At 46.4% G+C, this 19,233-nt stretch overlaps 1 protein-coding gene across 1 annotated transcript in view; it reads right to left on the bottom strand.

Moving 5' to 3' along the window:
• Positions 1-15,198, bottom strand: part of CLCN1 (chloride voltage-gated channel 1) — a 28,398-nt gene extending 13,200 nt beyond the window's left edge. The window contains exons 1-12 of the mRNA XM_006094751.3: positions 15,019-15,198; positions 13,366-13,486; positions 12,841-12,972; positions 12,155-12,283; positions 11,770-11,903; positions 10,304-10,381; positions 9,179-9,257; positions 3,799-3,924; positions 3,408-3,492; positions 3,089-3,190; positions 2,691-2,775; positions 2,290-2,439 (exon numbers count right to left, since the gene is read on the bottom strand). Of these exons, the coding sequence (XP_006094813.1) occupies positions 2,290-2,439; positions 2,691-2,775; positions 3,089-3,190; positions 3,408-3,492; positions 3,799-3,924; positions 9,179-9,257; positions 10,304-10,381; positions 11,770-11,903; positions 12,155-12,283; positions 12,841-12,972; positions 13,366-13,486; positions 15,019-15,198 (1,401 nt within the window). The remainder of the gene's footprint in view (positions 1-2,289; positions 2,440-2,690; positions 2,776-3,088; positions 3,191-3,407; positions 3,493-3,798; positions 3,925-9,178; positions 9,258-10,303; positions 10,382-11,769; positions 11,904-12,154; positions 12,284-12,840; positions 12,973-13,365; positions 13,487-15,018) is intronic.
• Positions 15,199-19,233: the final 4,035 nt, after the last annotated feature.

The raw sequence follows: 19,233 nt of genomic DNA, 5'->3' as shown, positions 1-19,233 counted from the left end.
ATCATGTTAGACTTATTGAAAGGGAAACTGAGAAGTTGTAATTATATTTCACACGCATTGTGAAACCTCCTGACTTACAACATAATTACACTTTCCATGTCTTAAGATTGAGGAAGTTGGAGGTTCCCTTCCTCAACATTATCAAAGATCTGAACGGAGACTTTTATCAGCCTGCACTTATGCAGCCAGAAGACCACATGGATTTTAAATCAGACTGTGGGAAAACAGTTCTAGTCACTGTTATATTTTGATTCAGCTATGTAGCCCGATGGCCCACACTCTGGAAAAAATAAAGGTATGTTTATGTGTCCAATGATAGGACAGTGGAAAATAGTGACAACTAAGTAATATGGATTTATAGCCATGATGATTTTATGTTTATAAATATTATAGAAAATAATAGGCCTAATGCAAACTGTTGGGCTTGAAATATAGCCCAGAAAGTGTGTGAATTCCTGTTCCTGATGTACTAATGATATAAACATTTTCAAGGATATAATTCAGTGAAAAATTAATAGTAGTGACATACAGTTGAGTTTTTCTATGTCATCCAGTAAATTTCTCAGAATAAATTTTAATCGGTGAAGTGGTAGGTATCCAGATATATACATGGGAATCCTGGGAGGTGAGGTGAGGTGTGGGGGAAATGCTGAAAAATATACATTATTTTGTTTCTCTAAAATATTTCAAAAGCTTGACACTTTAAAAGTACACGTGTCCCCAACTTTACCATATAGCTCAGTCTAGAGGAATACCAGAAATCACAATTATTATCAGTGAATAATAAATTCTGAAATGCCATCAAAACGTGGACTTGGTTACAGCTGATGGGTGTGTATACTCAACAACAATTACAGGAAGTTGAGATTTATAAATGAGAGAAGATGAAGTCTATAAAGAAAGCCCCTCCCAACCCCCCAAAATAATCCTTAACAAGATACTTTGAACTGCTTTATGATAAAAATATCAAATATTTTGAAGGAAGAAACAAAAATTTAATAAAGCAGGTATGCAAAATGTGGAAGCTATAGATCCAGTTAACCCATGTGGAGTGAAATAGGGAAAAACATACACAATTACAGCTTCTAGAAACCCACAGCAAATCCTGGGAATGTAAGTTACAAAGTTGGAACCTGGTGTGTCAAAGTGCCTGATGTCTCTAAATCATCGACAAGGGCATTAAATGAGCAGCAACAAACAAAGAAAAAACTTAAAAAAATTTTTTTCAAGCATAAGATTTGCCGAAGATCAGCAATCAAGTACTTGGCACATAGAAGGTATATAACATTTATTGAATAAATGTGAACCCACTATAGCTATTACAATATAAAAGTTATCTAGTGACTCATATTCTGGTGAAATACAGATTCATAAAAAGTATCATGAATAAGTTAATAGCAGAATATTCAAAAGCATGAAACTTCAGTGTGGACAGACTTTTAAATGAGAGCCCTAATATACAGAGGAAAATGTTGGATTATTCAGGCAAGACATACTATTAGTAATAAGGCAATCATCAAAAAAGAAAACAAATGCAATCGGCAATAGTAGCAGATGTCACAACCAGGGGTGGAAATTAAAATATCTTTGTATAAGGTAATAATTGAGAAGTCTATAAATACATCATACTTGACATGCAGATATGAAAAAGAATTGACGTAAAAAGAGATCAGCTTTTGTTTCCTAACTGGAGTTAGAAGAAAGTGGTTTGAGAATGGCAAAACCCTTCATGGCCTCACTACCTAACAGGGAATAATAACATTTATAAAAATTTTTATAGTCACTAATAAAATTGATTGAAATATTTTATCTCTTTTGCAAGTCTAGAAAACAGATTACCCACTAGACTGGGGGGAAATGGATATGTAAATCAGCTAGAAATGGAGAATCGGATACAAGGAGAATGAAGTGCCTAATTATCTAATATGTGGGGGGGCTTTGGTTCATTTACATGAGTTTTTTACAGTTATCTATTTTGCTGAACTCTATCTTGCCCTTGTTTATTTGGCTGCTGTGATGTCTTAATAATTTAGTGAGTGGAACATTTGGAAAGGTTATAATAATTATGGTAACATCACTAAGTTGACATGAATGGAACAATTAACCTAGATCATTGTTCTAGGTTCACCTACAAAAATGAGCAACTTGTGCTATGGTTTCCAAGCTAATTCTTTTTAAGTTGGATGAACACCAGATGCAGTTTCACCCTTTCTTACCCTATGCCAACCCTGGATTCCTAGGTTGAAAACAAACAGAAGCGTAGGGAGTCAGGAGTGTAGGGAGAGGTACCTTCATGATAAAGAAGAGGAAAACAATGATGACAACGTTGACCTGTGGGTGGATCCACACAGCTGACCGGCCCAGGCTTTCAGGGTCACCCAGGTGTTTTACCCACGTGTTGTTGTCAAACAGGGTACTGATTGCTTCACGAGGCATCAACTGTAAAAGGGGAAGCAAAAGGGGGTAGTTCTCCAGGGATGCTCGGTCCTTCCTCTTTTTAGAGAACTGACTTCCAGTCTTACTTTTCAAGGGTCCCTTCTGCTCTTCTCTCATGGATAGATTTTATCCTTGGCCAAAAGCCTGAGGGACATCTGTGTTGTTTCCCTTTTTTCCATGTGGCCCAGTCCTGGCTTAGTCCCTATCATAAGCTCAGTGACCTGACTCCACCCTCAGACTCCCTTGCGGCTGACCTCTCCAGCCATGAATTGACCCATTCCTGGTGGAAACGTGCACGAGGCGATGACAAAGGTGACAATTGCAGGGTACAGCAGGCGGCTGAAAAAGAAATAGAATGAATGGTCCCCCGAATTTAGTCAACCCATAGTGGATGCCACACTGAATTCTGGGAAGCTGAAGTTTTCTGTGGTCTCCTGTAGTCTCAGTTCTTTAAACAGAGTATCTTTCCACCAAAATACCATTTTAAAAGGGGAAACCACACCACTCACCTCCTTTATATAGTATCAGGGCTTCTGCATTTTATCACAAGGCACCGAAAGGCATTTAACACCTTCCACATAGATTTAAAAAGAGGAACTCATGGAGAAACCAGAAAGTAAGTGGGAAGGACTGAGTAAGGGCAGTGACTCACTGCTTAGCAAGAAACTGGCTGAGGGCCTTGTGCTTTCGGACACCGAGCATGACTTGGCGATGCAAATACACAAATACAGCTCCCAGGAACCCACAGCAAATCCTGAGGGTGTAAATTATACAGAAATGAAGTCCCCATCCCTAAGACCTACCCATGGGGAACAAATACCAGGCATCTGCCTTCCCTTTCTACCCACCTCTCCCCAACAATTTATGCTTCTCCTATGTGTGCCCCACCTTCTTCCCAGCTTGGGTCCCTTCTAATCCTAAGATACACCCACCCCCATCTCACCACTCCTTGAGGAGGTGACCCCACTGACCCAATGACGGCAAAAGCTGGCAGCTCCTGCAGGTCAAAGGGGAAATCCATTCGGAATTTGGTTCTGAAGAGAGCAGTGATGGTATCTAAAGGATGGAAAGGCCAAGGATTATGGTAGGAGTGTCACAAAAACCCACTGAGAGGGAACCAGAAGTCATCAGCTTTAAGGATCAACTCCTTCTTCCTCCAAGCCCAACATCTACTCTTCCATTTAATTTCTTTTTTCTATGCACAACCAGTACTCCATTATTCCTTGTCCTATATCCTTGGGTCTTGGTCCCACTTCCCAAATAAAGCCATTCATTCCTTTTCTGCACTGCCTCATGGAGCTTCCCTCCATGCCCCATTATAAGCCTCCCTGTTCAGGTACCTCCACCCCAGGGCCCCATTACCAGCATCCTTGTTCCACACGGCCAGCACACGGAAAACAAAGGCACTGAACGTGGCTGCAAAGAACCCTCGCCAGTAGTTGTGCACAGCAAAGTAGGTAGAAGTGACCTCAATGCTGAACAACACTCCTGTAGGGGCACGAATGTAGGGTCAGGTGCAGGCAAGTGTGAAAGGCTCTTTCCCACACTCCCACCCTGTGGACCTGTTGGAGTCTGTGCTTAATCCTTTTCTCTTGGAGTCTATGCTCTAAACCATATACCTAGTCATGGTAGCAGCATTGTGTAGGCCAGGGATGTGATTCAACAAGATACAGAGAGGACAACAGATGAGGATCAGGTGGTCATGCTCTCTCCATCCATTAGAAAGTAGGGTTGGGTGAGATTCACTAAGTCAGATATCCACAAGGATTTAAGGGTCACTAAAAATTTTCTGCAGAAAAGTCATGAGAGAGAAGGAAGGAAGAAAGAGAACAGAAGAGAATAGGATGGGTGGAATTTCAGAAAACTGAGTGAGGGAATGGGGAATCTGGGGCAGACAGAGCTTTGCCAACCACCCTTCTGCCCCTGCTCCTCAAATCACACCAGGTTAAGGCAGCTGCCTTCTTTCCCTAAAAGGAGGATTCGACACAGTAGAGAATCAGGCAGAGAAAGTCTCTCTTCTTTACCAGTAACAGAACCACAGTCAGCTTTGATTTGCCTGGGTATAAACTATCCAACTTATGAATATTTTACAACCATTTATTGAAATCCTAGGCTAGATTTTCTTTCCCACGATGAGGTTCTGGGACACTTCCTCTAACCGTCTGTCACTTTATACTCAGGAATGAGAACTAATTTTAATATTAGCCTGAGCCAAACAGAAAATGTGCTAGGAAACAAGGCACTAAAAACACAAACAGCCTCTGGAAGTACTCTGATCTCTTAAGTTCTGTAACATCGCTCTCATCTCCCACCCTGGATGCTCTTCTTGTTTCTCCTCTGCCTCCCTTGCCTCTGTCCCACCCAAGGCCTTGGCCTTGGTCTTCTATTCTTGTTACTCAGAGATGCACTTTGTCTCTCAAGTTCATTTATGCCCATAGTTTCAACCAGTACCTATAAGCTACTGACTAACAAAACTATGGTTTTAGCCCAGTTCGTGAACTTCCGACTTACCAACCCAGCTGCCCATTTGATATCACTTGGATATGTCACAGGAACTTTAAATTCCACATATGCAAAGTGAAAATTATCAACTCCCCACACCTGTTTACTTCATATGTTCCCTAGCTTGGTTACTACCACTAACCACCCAAATATCCTTACTATAAATGTGAGATTAGCCTAGATTCCTCCTTCTGTCTTATCCTGCATATCCTCACATAAAATCAATCACCAGGTTGCATCAATTTTACTTTCTATTGCCCATATATATCATCCTCATCTCTGTCTCTTCTGCCTCTGCCCAGTTCAGTCTCTTGTCATCTGGCATCATGACAATGACAGTAGTCTTCTTGTTCATCTTGGATTAAACCTGTTAATCCACAAGCCAGTTCTATCCTGCACACTCCTGTCAATGGGATTGGATCACCCTATAGAGCTGGCCATGGCACTTCCTTGTTCAAAATTCTTCAAGGGCTCCCCTTCCCTGTGACAGCATTTCCCAAAGTCAGGTCCATGAGATCCTATGAGGCCCTTGAGAAGGTCCTTGCAAAATGGATTCTGTGGGGTTGCCAGGTGGGAGTGGGGGGGGGCAAGTAAAAATAAAGTCATATGTTATTTTATTCAACAAGAGTGTACTGCCCAGCTGGTGTGGCTCAGTGGTTGAGTGTCAACCTATGAACCAGGAGGTCACAGTTTGATTCCCGGTCAGGGCACTTGCCTGAGTTGTGGGCTTAATCCCCAGTGGGGGAGTGCAGGAGGCAGCTGATCAATGATTCTCTCCCATCACTGATGTTTCTATCTCTCTCTCCCTCTCTGAAATCAATAAAAAATATTTTAAAAAAATAAATTTTTAAAAAGTGAATTAAAAAAAAAAGGATTCTGTGGGAAATGCTGAACTTGAGCCACATTTTGTATATTTACACTGCATGTCAGCATATCAAACATTCTGGTAACTTTTCCAGTTTAAAAAACACAGGATTTTCCAACTTATTTGACCTCAGAATCCCTTTTACGCATTCCATCTACTAACACCATGAATACTGTGCTCTGTAAAAACATATTTGGGCAAATTCTAGCCTAGAGAATAAATAAAATCTACTTTCTTGTGCAAGGCTTACGAGGACCTTCATGAGTCAGCCCCCATTTACCTGCCCAGATTCATTTCGTTATTCCTCCCCTGTATCTTCTAGCAATACTCTTTGACTGTCATTATAGCCTCCAGAGTTTTAATGTTGTTTCTTCTGCCCAGAATACCGTGTTCTGGCTGTCTTCCCTAAGTGTCAGATCAAACATCATCACTTGTAAAGCTCAATTGACAAGCCCCCACCCCTCACCCAGGCAGCTTAGCAGAAGGTTCCCATTGCACTTGCCCAGGCTCCATGGAGACACTTCTGTGAGTGATGGTCTCCTTGCCTGCCTGTCTACCCTTTCAAGGTGAGCTCCTTGAGAGCATAGGGTCCAGCACAGAGCCCAGAGGGCAGCACAGCGCACACATAACAGAAGCAAAAAGATGTTTGTCATTTTGGTAGAATGTTGAAGTCTATGTCTTTCATCAGTGTAAGCCTGCAAGGAATTAACAGTTGACTAAATAGTGAATAAATGATCTTAATAGTAATTTTTTCTTTCAGAGTTAGTCTATGTTCATAAAATGAAACCAGTCAAGTAATGTTACCTGCAAGTCCATGTAATATTTGCCACTTAGTACAAACATTCTAAAAATGACATCTTCATGGTGCTGGGAAAACTGGAAAGCCACTTGCAAATGAATGAAACTGGGTTACAGTTTGTCCCCATGTACAAAAAATAATTCAAAATGGATCAAAGACCTAAATATAAGAGCCGAAACAGTAAGTTTCATAGAAGAAAATATAGGTACCAAACTTATGGACCTTGGTCATAGAGAATATTTTATGAACTTGACCCCAAAGGCAAGGAAAGTAAAGGCAAAAATAAATGCATCGGACTATATAAAACTAAAAAGCTCTGCACAGCAAAAGAAACTGACAACAAAACAAAAAGGCAGCCAACCAGATGGGAGATATTTGCAAACAGTAGCTCCAACAAAGGTTTAATTTCCAAAATGTATAAAGAACTCATAAAACTCAATACTAAACAAACAACCCAATCAAAAAGTGGGCAGAGAACCTGAAAATACACCTCTTCCAAGAAGACATATGAACAGCCAATAGATATATGAAAAGATGTTCAACCTCACTGGCAATTGGGGAAATGCAAATCAAAACTACAATGAGATACCACCTCATACCTGTTAGAGTGGCCATTTTCAACAAAACAAGAAATAACAAGTGTTGGAGAGATCGTGGAAGAAAGGGAACCCTCATCCACTGCTGGTGGGAATGTAGACTGGTACAACCACTCTGAAAAGCAGTCTGGCGATTCCTCAAAAAATTGAGAATAGAGCTATCATACGACCCAGCAATTCCTCTCCTGGGTATATATCCGAAATCTCAAAATAATCTGTACTTATAATAGGGTAATATGCAAATTGGCCCGTCACACCGTCACAGAATGACTGAACAGCAGGAGGGCAGGGCAGTGAGCTACAAGCAGCAGAGAGCTACAGGAGGGCGGGCAGCAAGCTATGTGCAGAAGAGAGAGCTATGAGCAGTGGTGGGTGGGGCGGCCAACTGAGGCAAGCAGCAGGGAGCTACTCTGCATAGATTCATGCGCAGGGCCACTAGTGTATTCATAAAGATATATGCACCCCGATGTTCATTGCAGCATTATTTATAGTGGCCAAGACATGGAAACAACCAAAGTGTCCCACAATAGAGGACTGGATAAAGATGATGTGGTACATCTACACAATGGAATTCTACTCAGCCATAAGAAAGGATGAAATATTGCCATTTGCAATGACATGTATAGATCTTGAGAACATTATGCTAAGTGAAATAAATCAGTCTGAAAAAGCTAAGAACCATATGATTTCACTCATATGTGGGATATCAAACTGAAACTCATTAACACACACAGCAGTGGGGTGGTTGCCAGAGGGAAGGGGTAGGGCGTGAAGGAGGTCTCAATATGTGGTGACAGAAGAAGATTTGACTTTGGGTGGTGGGCAGACAGTGCAATATATACAGATCTTGTAACATAGAAACCCACACCTGAAACCTATATGTTCATGTTGACCAATGTCACCCCAATCAATTTAACTAAAAATAAAAATAAAAAACGGCATCTTCACTTTTCAATGCTTAACATTTTCTTGTGTCAAGAGCCACATTTTGTTTGTTTCTGCGGGCTTCAGAGCCATGTTTTATCTGTAACTTTCCTACGGTCTTTCCCATACTCTACACAAGGCCAAGACAAACCTTCCTCCTTCCTCCCAGAAATTCCAATTTTATGCAGAAAATTCAGGGTTTTTTTTCACTTTAAAAGAATCTAATTTAAAAATGGTTTTACCTGTCTAAAAAGGTTCCTTAGATCGTTTGGATTTGTGAGGTGAAAGAGTAAATAAAAGTGAAAGTGGGTATAAACATTAAGTGTGAAATTCAACGTGTGTAGAAATTCCAGCACACTACCCTTCATGGATGGGGACCAGTGACTCTAACGTCAAGAGCTGACAACAGAAGGGCAAGCGGGTTGCCAGCTGCAGCATTTGCTGACCTCACCTCCTTACGCGGCGCGGCGCACACTGGCACAGTGTCAGGACAAGGAAACATGATACATTTTCATTAACTCTGAGCGCTTATCCATATATCATCCCCAGGCCAAGTACTTTAGCTACCTCCTCCACAAAAGGACTGATCACATTCTCATAATTGAAAAGATACCTCTAACAGCTGGTGCATTTAGGGAACATATGCTATTCCTGTAATTTTGTTTCTCCAATTGTCAACTTGGTGTCCTTTCTGTCATTTGATGAGTCCAATGACTGGTCAAAATAATCCCTGTTCTGTGGGTCTGGTTACAACGAACATGGATGAGTAAATAAACACATACAACTGCTTTCTCTGACCATGTCTGCTTGTTAGTCATCCAGGACAAGGAAAGTAACCTGTTCTCTCCTCTCTAATCTCAGTCGCGTGCAGCTTTTGGCAGGAATACATGTAAAGTGCTCAGAATGTTGCCTGCACGCAGTAAATGCTCACTGAAAGTTAGCTGCTTTTGTTATACCCTGGTTTTAACTGGCAATACTCATAGTTGGGGATGCTGACAGCCGCTTGGGGGGCAAGGTCAGGCAAGTGGACTGGTGTAGGAGGGGTAAATCACTTGCCTCCAAGTGGGGTCCCAAAGCAACAGCCGACTCCCACAGCACAGCCCACCGTCAGCATATCAGTATAATAGTATGGCTGCTACTAGGGAGAGACAGACCAAGAGAGAAAAGGGAGGGGTGAGGGAGAAGGGCAGAGAGAGGAAAGGAGAACAAACAAGGGTGAGGAATAAGGCAAAAGGAAAGGCTTAAGTCACAGGGAATCATAGTGGTCCCATTGCCCCTGCAATTCCCAAGCCAAGACAGAAAGTGACCTCCCAGTGCAAGGCCAAACATAGAAAATGAAATAAAAGTTAGCTCAATGTATGGTGGGCAGGCAAGCCAATAAATGATCACCAGAGTGAGGCAGGAGGTGGGGACAGTCAGGGAGAGGAGTGTCAGTAGCAAGAGAGAGGGGGAAAGGACTTCAGACAAACAGCACTACCAATCCAGCCTGAAGGAAACAGCCATCGGCCTCAAAAGAACATGCAGTTCTTTGGTAGAAAAGTGTGGGTGTCTGAAGACCAGGGGCTGAAGGCCCACCCACCAGTCCCTTCAGTGAGCACCCCCTTCCACCCCAAAGCTGTGGCAGCCACCCAGACCCCCCCTTCCAAGTCATGCTCAGGAAATGGGTGGGAGGAAGTGGGACTTGCCTCCGACAGGGGCTGCAAAGCAGCATCCCACGCCCACTGCGCAGGCCGACACCACGAGGTCAAGCTGCCCAGGCACGGTCTGCAACAGAGAAGCACGCGGGACAAGGAGGGCAGAGGGCTGAGGTAAGGGGGCAGTGTAAGAGAGAGGGGGTGGGGAACCAGGAATGAGGAAGGGACAGGGTAGCACAGGAGTGAATCAGGGAGGGGAACTGACATGGGGTAGGGGTGTGGACTGGCAGGTTAAGAGAGGAGCGAGCCCTGTGCAGGCTCCAATGCAGGGGTGCAGAGCAAGAAGGAGGGGACATGACTGGACAGACACAGGCTGAACAGAGGCGTCGGGTGGCGAGGACAGGCGGCATATGTGTGTGTGGAGAACAGGGGAGCATGGATTAGCGCCATGCCCTGTTTTAGCATCCAGGCCAGCCCGGAGCAAAGGCAGCCCTCCTGACACCCTGAACACACACAGCCCCACTTCATTTGACTTTCTCCACCTTACCTCATACACCCCAGAGAACACAGACATAAACTTGCTGAGGACAGCGGCACAGATGCTGGCAATGTGAACAAAAGGGCCCTGGGAGAGAGACGAGGGGAGGGGTCAGGAGCAGGGATCCAGATGGGAGGCTCTGTGTCATTCCACGGACTAACATTTATTGCTCCAGGCACCGTACTATATGCTGGAAACAGATGTGAGTAACACAGAAGTTCTGCCTCATGGAGCTTCATCCCAGAGAGGAAGGGAGATGATACACCAGCATTTTATTAAAGCAGAAACTTCTAAGGCAGTGGTTCTCAACCTTCTGGCCCTTTAAATACAGTTCCTCATGTTGTGACCCAACCATAAAATTATTTTCGTTGCTACTTCATAACTGTAATGTTGCTACTGATATGAATCGTAATGTAAATATCTGATATGCAGGATGGTCTTAGGCGACCCCTGTGAAAGGGTTGTTCGACCGCCAAAGGGGTCGCGACCCACAGGTTGAGAACCGCTGTTCTAAGGTCTAGGAAGAAATCGAGGGAGGGCAAGGGGACAGAGATAGATGGGACAGATGAGGTGGGATGGGGGGTGTCTAGAGAAGGTGCTCAGGGATGGTCACCAATGAGTAGTGCCTTATTGAAATGAGGGTGTGCGTCACGTGGGCGCCAGAAGAAAGAGTGTTCCAGGCCGAGGGCATAGCAAGTGCAGGAGCCCTGAGAGGGGAACAAGCTTACAAGGTTGAAGGACAGGAAGACGGCATTGTTACCCAAAAACAGTACGTGAGGAGCAGCCTGGGAGGACCGAAGAGGGACAGCAAGGAGCCGGGACACCATGGGCCTTCGAGGCCCAGTGAGAACTTTGGGTTTTATTTTAAGAATGGAAAGGCACTAGAAGTTCTTGAGCAGAGGTCAGACATTCCTGATTCCACTTTGAAAATACGACTCTGGCTGCGATGTAGGTTATGGACTGTAGCAGGACAAGAATGTCCAGGAGCATAACCTTGAAGAAAGCACAGCCTCTCTCTAGGTCTCAGTTTTCGCATATTAAAACAAGGGCATTGGTCTGGAGTGTCTCTAAGGCAGAGGTCTGCAACTGCGGAAGACCGCCCCCCACCCCCCAAGGGAACATTTGACAATGTCTGGAGACATTCTGGTTGTCACAACTGGGGGTGCTATTGGCACCGAGGGAGTAGAGGCCATGGATGCTGCTAAACATCCTATCATGCCTAGGACGACCCCCCAGAACCAATATTATCCAGCCCCAAATGTCAACAGAGCCCAGGTTGGGAGACTGCTCTGAGGCCCTTCCAGCTCTGACGCTTCTGTTATTCTGCCCCAGGAGGAGGGCCTTCCCATGATTCCCTCCTCTTCTCCCCTGTTCCCCTTGTTCCCTTGGCTCTGACTCTTGTCCCCGTGCCCATGCTCATGTCTGTTCCCAGAGCCACCATCTGCCCAGCTCACACCTCAGGGACTGCCACCTACCTCCTTCCCCACAGGAATGCCACTGCCCAGCCCTGCAGTCAGGGCCACAACCTTGGCCACGAAGGCCTTGAGGGTGAGATATTCCTTCAGGATAACCCCACGAAGTATTGTCTTCATCTCAGGGATCCCAGAGCCTAAAAGGGTTGCAAAATGATGGTGTGCAGGTTCAAGCTGGAGGTTCAAAGGGAGATGAACATCCAGACAGTGGACATGGAGATGGGGGTGGGGAAGGGAGAGGGCTGTGCTGGGGAGGACGTGACAAAGCAGGGGCAAGGGCTGTCAATAGGGCCGGGTGAGGGAGGGAGAGGGGTGGAAGGGTCAACAGGAAGGACAATGCGATTATACTGATAACCTGACGTGGGAGGGTGCAAGGGGAAGTTCTCACCAACAGCCTGGGGCGAGATGAGGTGGCAGAAGTGGGCGCTGAAGAGGATGAGGATGAGTGGGAAGGACACCCACACCAGGAACTGCAGAGGAAGGCTGGGCTGCACCTGGGAGTAGGTCCACTTATAGACTGTGGAGACACACGCTGGGCTCAGTCCCGCGTGGATGGGAGGACACCCCCCCCCCCCCTCCACCCAACCCTCTGCCACACAGGTCAGTGTTCTAGGAGTATCATCTCACCGAGACTATCCCACAAAATCTCGCAAGATGGTACTATTCTCATTGGACGTTTGAGTGGGAGACCTGAGTTGCTGGAGATGCCCTGTTCCTTCCAGTTCCCACCACTAGTAGGAGGTGGAGCCCTTGCTGCAAACCACACTGGAGCTGGGCCTGCAGCCCAGCCACCCCGGTTTGCCAGGAATTGAGACGCTCCTGGATCCTAGGATGTTTGGTGCTCAAACCAGAGAAAGTCCTGGGAAAACTGGGGTGAGTATTAGAGGGACATCCATAGCTTGGCTGGTGGCAGGTGGCAGGGACAGGAGACATAGATCTAGGTCTTGGTCTGGGCCTGATCTCCTCTGTGCAGTGTCCCCCTCCCAAAACACACCCAGCTTATCCTCAGTAGAAACTCTAGACACAGTCAGGTTATGGGGAGAGGCCGAGGGGCCAGGGCCAGGTGAAACCTACCCTGGAGGGTTTTGGCACTAACATAATCCATGCTCCAGCTGACCAGAGCCATAAGCAGCCCAAGAAGCACCAGAAAGATCCAGTCTTCCCCTAACTTCCTTCTCACCACACGTCCCAGGCGGTAGGTACAATCTATAAGAGAAAGGGGTAGAGAAGAGCGGTAACCAGTCACTGCTCAGACCTATGACTGAGGGCTGGAGGGGATGTCTCGTCTCACGTCTCATTCTTCATTTCTCTGCCAGGTGCTGCCTGGCCCCTTCCAAAGGCACTAAAGTTCAGTTCCCTACTGGATTCTTGAATTTCTTTCTAAAACTCATTTCTCGGGGCTGAGTAGGAGGGAAAGTGGGGAACAAGGCAAGTGAGAAAGAAGTGGGGAGAGCTGCCTCTCCTTAATACTGGGAGGAGGGCTTTGGGGTGTCTGTGGGGAGTGGGAGGGTGGGATATATGTAATAGGATGTCCAAGTTATTCTCCCAAGCCCTGCCCCTCCTCTATCCCAGATCACTTTATTCTGCAGTCCCCATCACCTTGGCATTTGGAATAGTGGTCCTCATCTGTGCTGTCCATGGTGGTACTGGAGCCCATCTTCCTGGGCATCCCCATGCCCTGCTCCTTGTCTGAGAATTGCTCCTTGTGATGGCCATAAATCTGGACAGAGGGAGAATGGGAATGCCTGTCTTGCAGAAAAGTCAAAAGGAATAGACAGAGGGAAGCACATAGACCCACAGAAATACACAAACAAACAGACAATCTTTTAAAATCCTGGGTGTTGAGGGCCTCAGGCAGTACCACTGTGTGGTCCTCCTTCCCTCAGCTCCCCACTCTCCATTCATATATGTCCCTCTCTCCATCTGTACTCATCTTTGTCCATGGCAACCTTCATCAAGGAGTCCAACTTCTACTCTAAGTAGAGTTAGAACTGTGCATCTGTGTCAATTAAAAGTTTTCTGTGTCACTCTGCTTAGTGTATCTCAGCCTGTCTCTCTAATATCCCCAGACTCCCCTACCCCAACTTCTCTCCTGGAATCCTGGCATGATGGGATGAGGACAGACCAGCAGGTGACTCTTGGCTGCACTGTGCCTTGGTGTGTCTAGCCATACTGGAGGCCTCTGAGATGCCTGGCCAAGCTTAGAGAAAGCCCATCCCTCACTCCCTGGACTCGTGTGCACCAACAGGAACGAGTCTTGAGAAGGCAAGTCAATTCACTTCCTGTCAGAGCAGGGTAATTAGATGCTCCCCCCAAATGTGAAGAGGACAGAGGAGCGCCCCTCAGATCTGGTAGCCCTCCACTCTCATCCCCAGGTAGTCTGGCCTGCCCCACTGCACTAACTCCCTCTTCTGGGGCCAGGGTCAGGCCAGGCCATGTTGCTGGTTCTGGGAGAGCCTGAGTGGAAGAGATCTGATTTCACAATATGAGCAGTAGAGTGGGAGCTGGAGTAGTGGGCAGGTACAGGCTCATGGCTGTCCCGTCTTCTGGAATGAGGTTAGTGATGAGGGAGGTAGTGTTTCTGTCCACGCCCCACCCAGGACACAGCAAGAAGACACTACCTACCAATGGTGCTCAGTACAGGCCCTTCCACAGGCTGTCTCATTCCCTTGGGTCCCAGGCTGGTGGAGATGAGGAAGAGGGGTGCTCTAGACCAGAACTGGGGAACACTGAAGGAGCCAGGTCAGTGCTGGCTGGGTCAGGACTAAGTACCATAGCAGAGCAGGGCTGGGGAGGGAAGGGAGGCGTCCAATCTGAAAGGGGGGTGGCATCTAGGCTTGGTTAGCAAGAATGCCTCTGTGTGTGTGTGTGTGTGTGTGTGTGTGTGTGTTGGGGGGGGCGGGGGAGGATACTGCATGTGGGTGAGGGTATGAGGGAGCTCACACACGCAGTGGCATGGACTCCTCAGCCAGTCACTCGTGTAGCTTATGTAAGCATGATCTCCTCATGTATGTGTGGCTTTGCCGTCCCATAAGATTCATGAGATTGCTGGGAAAGGTCATATAAAAGGACTTGTGTCTACTGAGCTAGGTCCAGCCCTCGGCAGGATTGTCATATTTTGAATACACTGCCATGTACTTTTTAAGTTAAAAAAAATAACACTGCTCTTTCTTTTCACCCAATCCCTAATTTCCCTCAGTCCATCACACCGCCAGCTCCTCCAACCCACCACCCCTCCCCTCAGGGCTTTACCTGTGTGGGGTGGGCGTTGGGACGGGAGCCTGCATCCCTCCGGGGCCTGTGCTGGAGGCCCCCATTCTCCGAGGGCAGCCCGTAGCTGGTGCAGTGTTCGAAGGGCATGTACTGGTACTGGGGGGCACTACCCCACCAGCTTTGTTCGCGCCCACGCCGTGGGGACTCAGATGGCTTCATGCTCCCTCCCCCCCGCCAGGCCTTGGCCTGCTTGCCCCCGTCCAACCCCCAGTACAGCTCCTTAAGCCTGTCCTCTTGCCTGTCCCCAAGGCGTCTGGGGCAGCATGCCCACCCCCAGCTATATATAGCTATCTCTCCATCACATGACCCCCCCACTGCCACATCTGATCTGCTTGGGGTCGAAGCAGGTGTGAGAGCAGTGTGGGGGAGGGGCTGGGGTGAGAACCTGAGGGACAGCCCCGCAGGGAATTCCCTCAGCAGGGCAGCAGCACTGTCCCCCTCCTTAGTCACCAGGAGGCTGCCAGCCCCAAGCCACTGGTCCCTCTATAAATATCGCCCAGACCAGGATGAAAAACTGCTCAGCATGCTCTCCAACCTGTGTGTGTCCAGAGCGTGTTAAACCTACACCATCCAGTGCTGCCCCTCTGTTCCCCAGCATGTGGAAGACCAGGCTGCGGCGCTGGACATGGACAGAGTGATTTCAAGGTCTGGAAACACTGGAGAGTAACTCACCTGGGGGAGTAACTGATGCTTCTCTCCCATCTTTCCCTGCTGAGTTCTTCCCTGTTCTGTGTCTTCCCAAGGTTTAGTTCTCATCTGTCAGACCACCTCTCCCAACCCATCAGTGTTCAGTTTTCTCCTCCTGGTTTGCCTTTCTGTCTGCCAGGGGCTGCTAATAATGCTTTGGTGCCATCCCTTGACCCCACCTTATCTGCCACCCACTGGGTGTGGGGCGCTGTGGGAAGCAGAGTGATAGCCTTGACTTCTGGCATTTCTACCACTTCCCAGACTGAGAAGTGTCAGTGCACAAGCATCATGAATTTATGGGGAGGGACTCAGCTTCCGTGTGGACTGAGGTGTGCTCGCCTGTCTATCCAGTGGGTTAGATAACAGGGGGAAGTGGGCCAGGGGCAGGGGGATGCGGAGGAGGGGAGGGAGTATTTCTCATGAGAACCCACAAATATGAATGATGATGGGGAAGTACTCTGCTATTCTTCCCTTTTTCAGGTCAATAAATCATTTTTGGCCAAGGACAAACTATTCTATCTGGCATCACTCTTTTTTCTTTTTCTTTTTTTACCTATTTTCCTAGGACATTCTTTCTCCTGTGAACTCCTTACTATAGAAGAAAAGTTGTAAACATGAGTCAATGTGTAGTTTAGGATCCATCACCAAGTGAGGCCTGTGCCAGGACAGTCCAAGTTCAGGCATGATAGGGAGGGACACTAAACATCTGGTCTACAAGTAAATTTGGATCTAGGCTAAATGGATCTGTCCAAGCCATGTGGAACGATGGATACTATCAAATGTACCTTTTCTAACAAATTCTCGAAGCTCGAAGGTGAATAATCTACCCACCCACAAAGGTAAACATGTGCCCATTTGAGGGACTGAAGGGTCTGTGATACCCACCATCTCCGCATCAGAAAATAAGGAAGGAGTTCTAAGGGGTTGGTGTGAGATGAAAGGAATACTGTCTTAAAGAAAATACAGTGCCCAAGTAAAAAAAAAACTGTGGAGTGTGGCTCTCCTGAAGGTAGCCAGTTTCTGTAGGACCTTGATAATCCCAAGAAACAAATATCTAAGACAATTCCTATTTCTTCACTATTCCGGAGAAAGTCAAGGTCTGGTTATGGACTCTGAGATGTGGAGGCAGAGATTGGTGGGACTGGGGAAGCCCTCACACCTGACCAAGCCAAGCAGAAGCACCTGCTGCAATTTTGAAACCCAGATTCTGAAATGAGGAGGGTCAAGGAAATCTACAGCTGCCAGTGCAGAATGTGAGAGAAATTCCTTGAGTTTGAGGTTATAAATAGTTAAGGTCTCATGGGTTATCACCTGCAAGAGAATAAAATGTAGACCATGCCCATCCCCCACCCTACCTCCTCATGGGTACAGTGCTTAGGTTCTTATTTGGACGGCCAGAGATGGACTTCTAAAGAGTTCTGTAAAAAGCTCTTAATTTAGAAACAAATTCATAAGCATGCATGTATTCTCTAGTGTATGTATACTGGCCCAGCTGGTATGGCTCAGTGGTTGAGCATCAACCCATCACTAGGAGGTCCCTGGTTTGATTCCTGGTCAGGGCACATGCCCGGTTTGAGGCTCCATCCCCAGCGGGGCGTGCAGGGGCATGTTGATGTTTCTCTCTCATCAGTGTTCCTATCTCTCTCTCCCTCTCCCTTCTTCTCTCTCTAAAATCAATAAAAACATTTTAAAATTGTATTTAAAAAAGGTATGTATACTGTGTAAGATATATATTCTTCTGAGGTTTTAAATAGATTTTCTTAAGGTCCGTGATACTAAAATATTAAAACCTATAGGTTTAAGGAATTGCTATTTGAAGGAAGGTTGTCAGCAGTGACCAAATGGCAGTAATTTCTCCTGTACTCATTGGACCTTGCCTCCCAGACCCTTTAAAAATCCTTGGTTCCTTCCCTTGCACTCCAGGAGGCCCTCCAGATAGCACTGGACAGATCTCTTCCTCCCTCTTCTGGTTTTTCAAGTATGATACACTTTCCCCCTGTTCTCTACCTAACTAGGGCTGAGATGGAACGATAACGTCGTCATTAGTCTCAGGTGGGAAAAAATTTAGAGCCCCCCACAGTGAGGAAATCTCATGCTAGGAAAACAGTCACAGGTGCAATATTGTTAGTTAAGGTGCACACACAAGGTGACAATATTTCACATGCTAGCTTCAGTGTCCTCAGAAAGGCAGTGACTTAGAGGGAGATAAAAGAATGCATGCAAAAGTTACCATTGTGGCCCTACTACAGTGGCTCAGTTGGTTGGAGCATCATCCCACGCACAAAAAGGTTGGGGGTTCAATTCCTGGTCAGGGCACATACCTATGTTCCAGGTTTGGTCCCTGGTCAGGGTGCCTATGGGAGGCAACCAATTGATGTTTCTCTCTCACATCAATGTTTCTCTCTCTCTCTCTAAAATCAATTAAAACATATCCATGGGTGAGGATTTTAAAAAAAAAAGTTACCATAGTGTTTGCTCCCTAGTAAGCACTGAATGTGAACTCTCATTAAACTGAAGCTTTATTTTGTGAGAGTTAATGCATTAACACCATGCGATTTTCCCTACATCATCACATTTAATCCTCAAAGAGACCTTTGAAGGTAGAAATAATTTTTCTCATTTTTAGATATGGGAGACTGATGTTCTGTGAGATTAGGTACCTTAGCCAAGGTCTCTAGTATCTTAAAAGACTGAGCCAGCATTCAAATCTACTTGATTCCAAGCCCATGCCCTTCAGGTTCCATTACTTGTTTTGTATAATTGAAGTCTCTGAGCCTCATTTCCTCTTCTGTAAAATGGGAAAGTGACTACCTCATGGGACTGTGGGAGGATGGGAAAGCTCCAAGCAGTGCCTGTGACATACTGTCAGTTGTAGCGATTATTAATGACTTCCCCAGATGAGAGGCCTTCCCCCATGTTTCATTTCTTCCTGTTCTCTTCCCATTGGAGGAAACAGGCTGGAGGGCAGCCCCAGCTCAGGGAGATAATTTTAGAAGAGAATCCCCTGGCAGAGGTTAGCTTGGGGAAGGGAATAGACTGAACTTCAACCTGATACCCTTATTCAAGGGCGGGGGTGGGGAGGACTGGGGCTGAGACAGACGCTCCTCTGTAATCCCAATGTGTCACTCCTCCTAAAAGCCTTTCTATCCAGAAAATGGGGACTAACGTTAGTCCCACTATCCCAATACTTTCTTTCTTTTAAAAAAAAATATTTTATTGATTTTTGACAGAGAGGGAGAGGTATAGAGAGTTAGAAACATCGATCAGCTGCCTCCTGCACACCCCCTACTGGGGATGTACCCACAACCAAGGTACATGCCCTTGACCGGAATCGAACCTGGGACCCTTCAGTCCGCAGGCCGACGCTCTATCCATTGAGCCAAATTGGTTAGGGCTCCAGTACTTTCTTAACCTCTCCTAGACGTTGTATCCTTCCCTCCCTTGAGGATATCCCACTGTTGTGTCTTATAGTACAGCCAACCAGCTTCAGTTCACTCCCCGTGCCCT

This window comes from Myotis lucifugus, unplaced genomic scaffold (genome assembly GCF_000147115.1).
Source record: "Myotis lucifugus unplaced genomic scaffold, Myoluc2.0 scaffold_141, whole genome shotgun sequence".
Taxonomy (NCBI): Eukaryota; Metazoa; Chordata; class Mammalia; order Chiroptera; family Vespertilionidae; genus Myotis; species Myotis lucifugus.
Note: the sequence above shows the minus strand (reverse complement) of the source record. Positions and strands in the feature narration are given on the sequence as shown.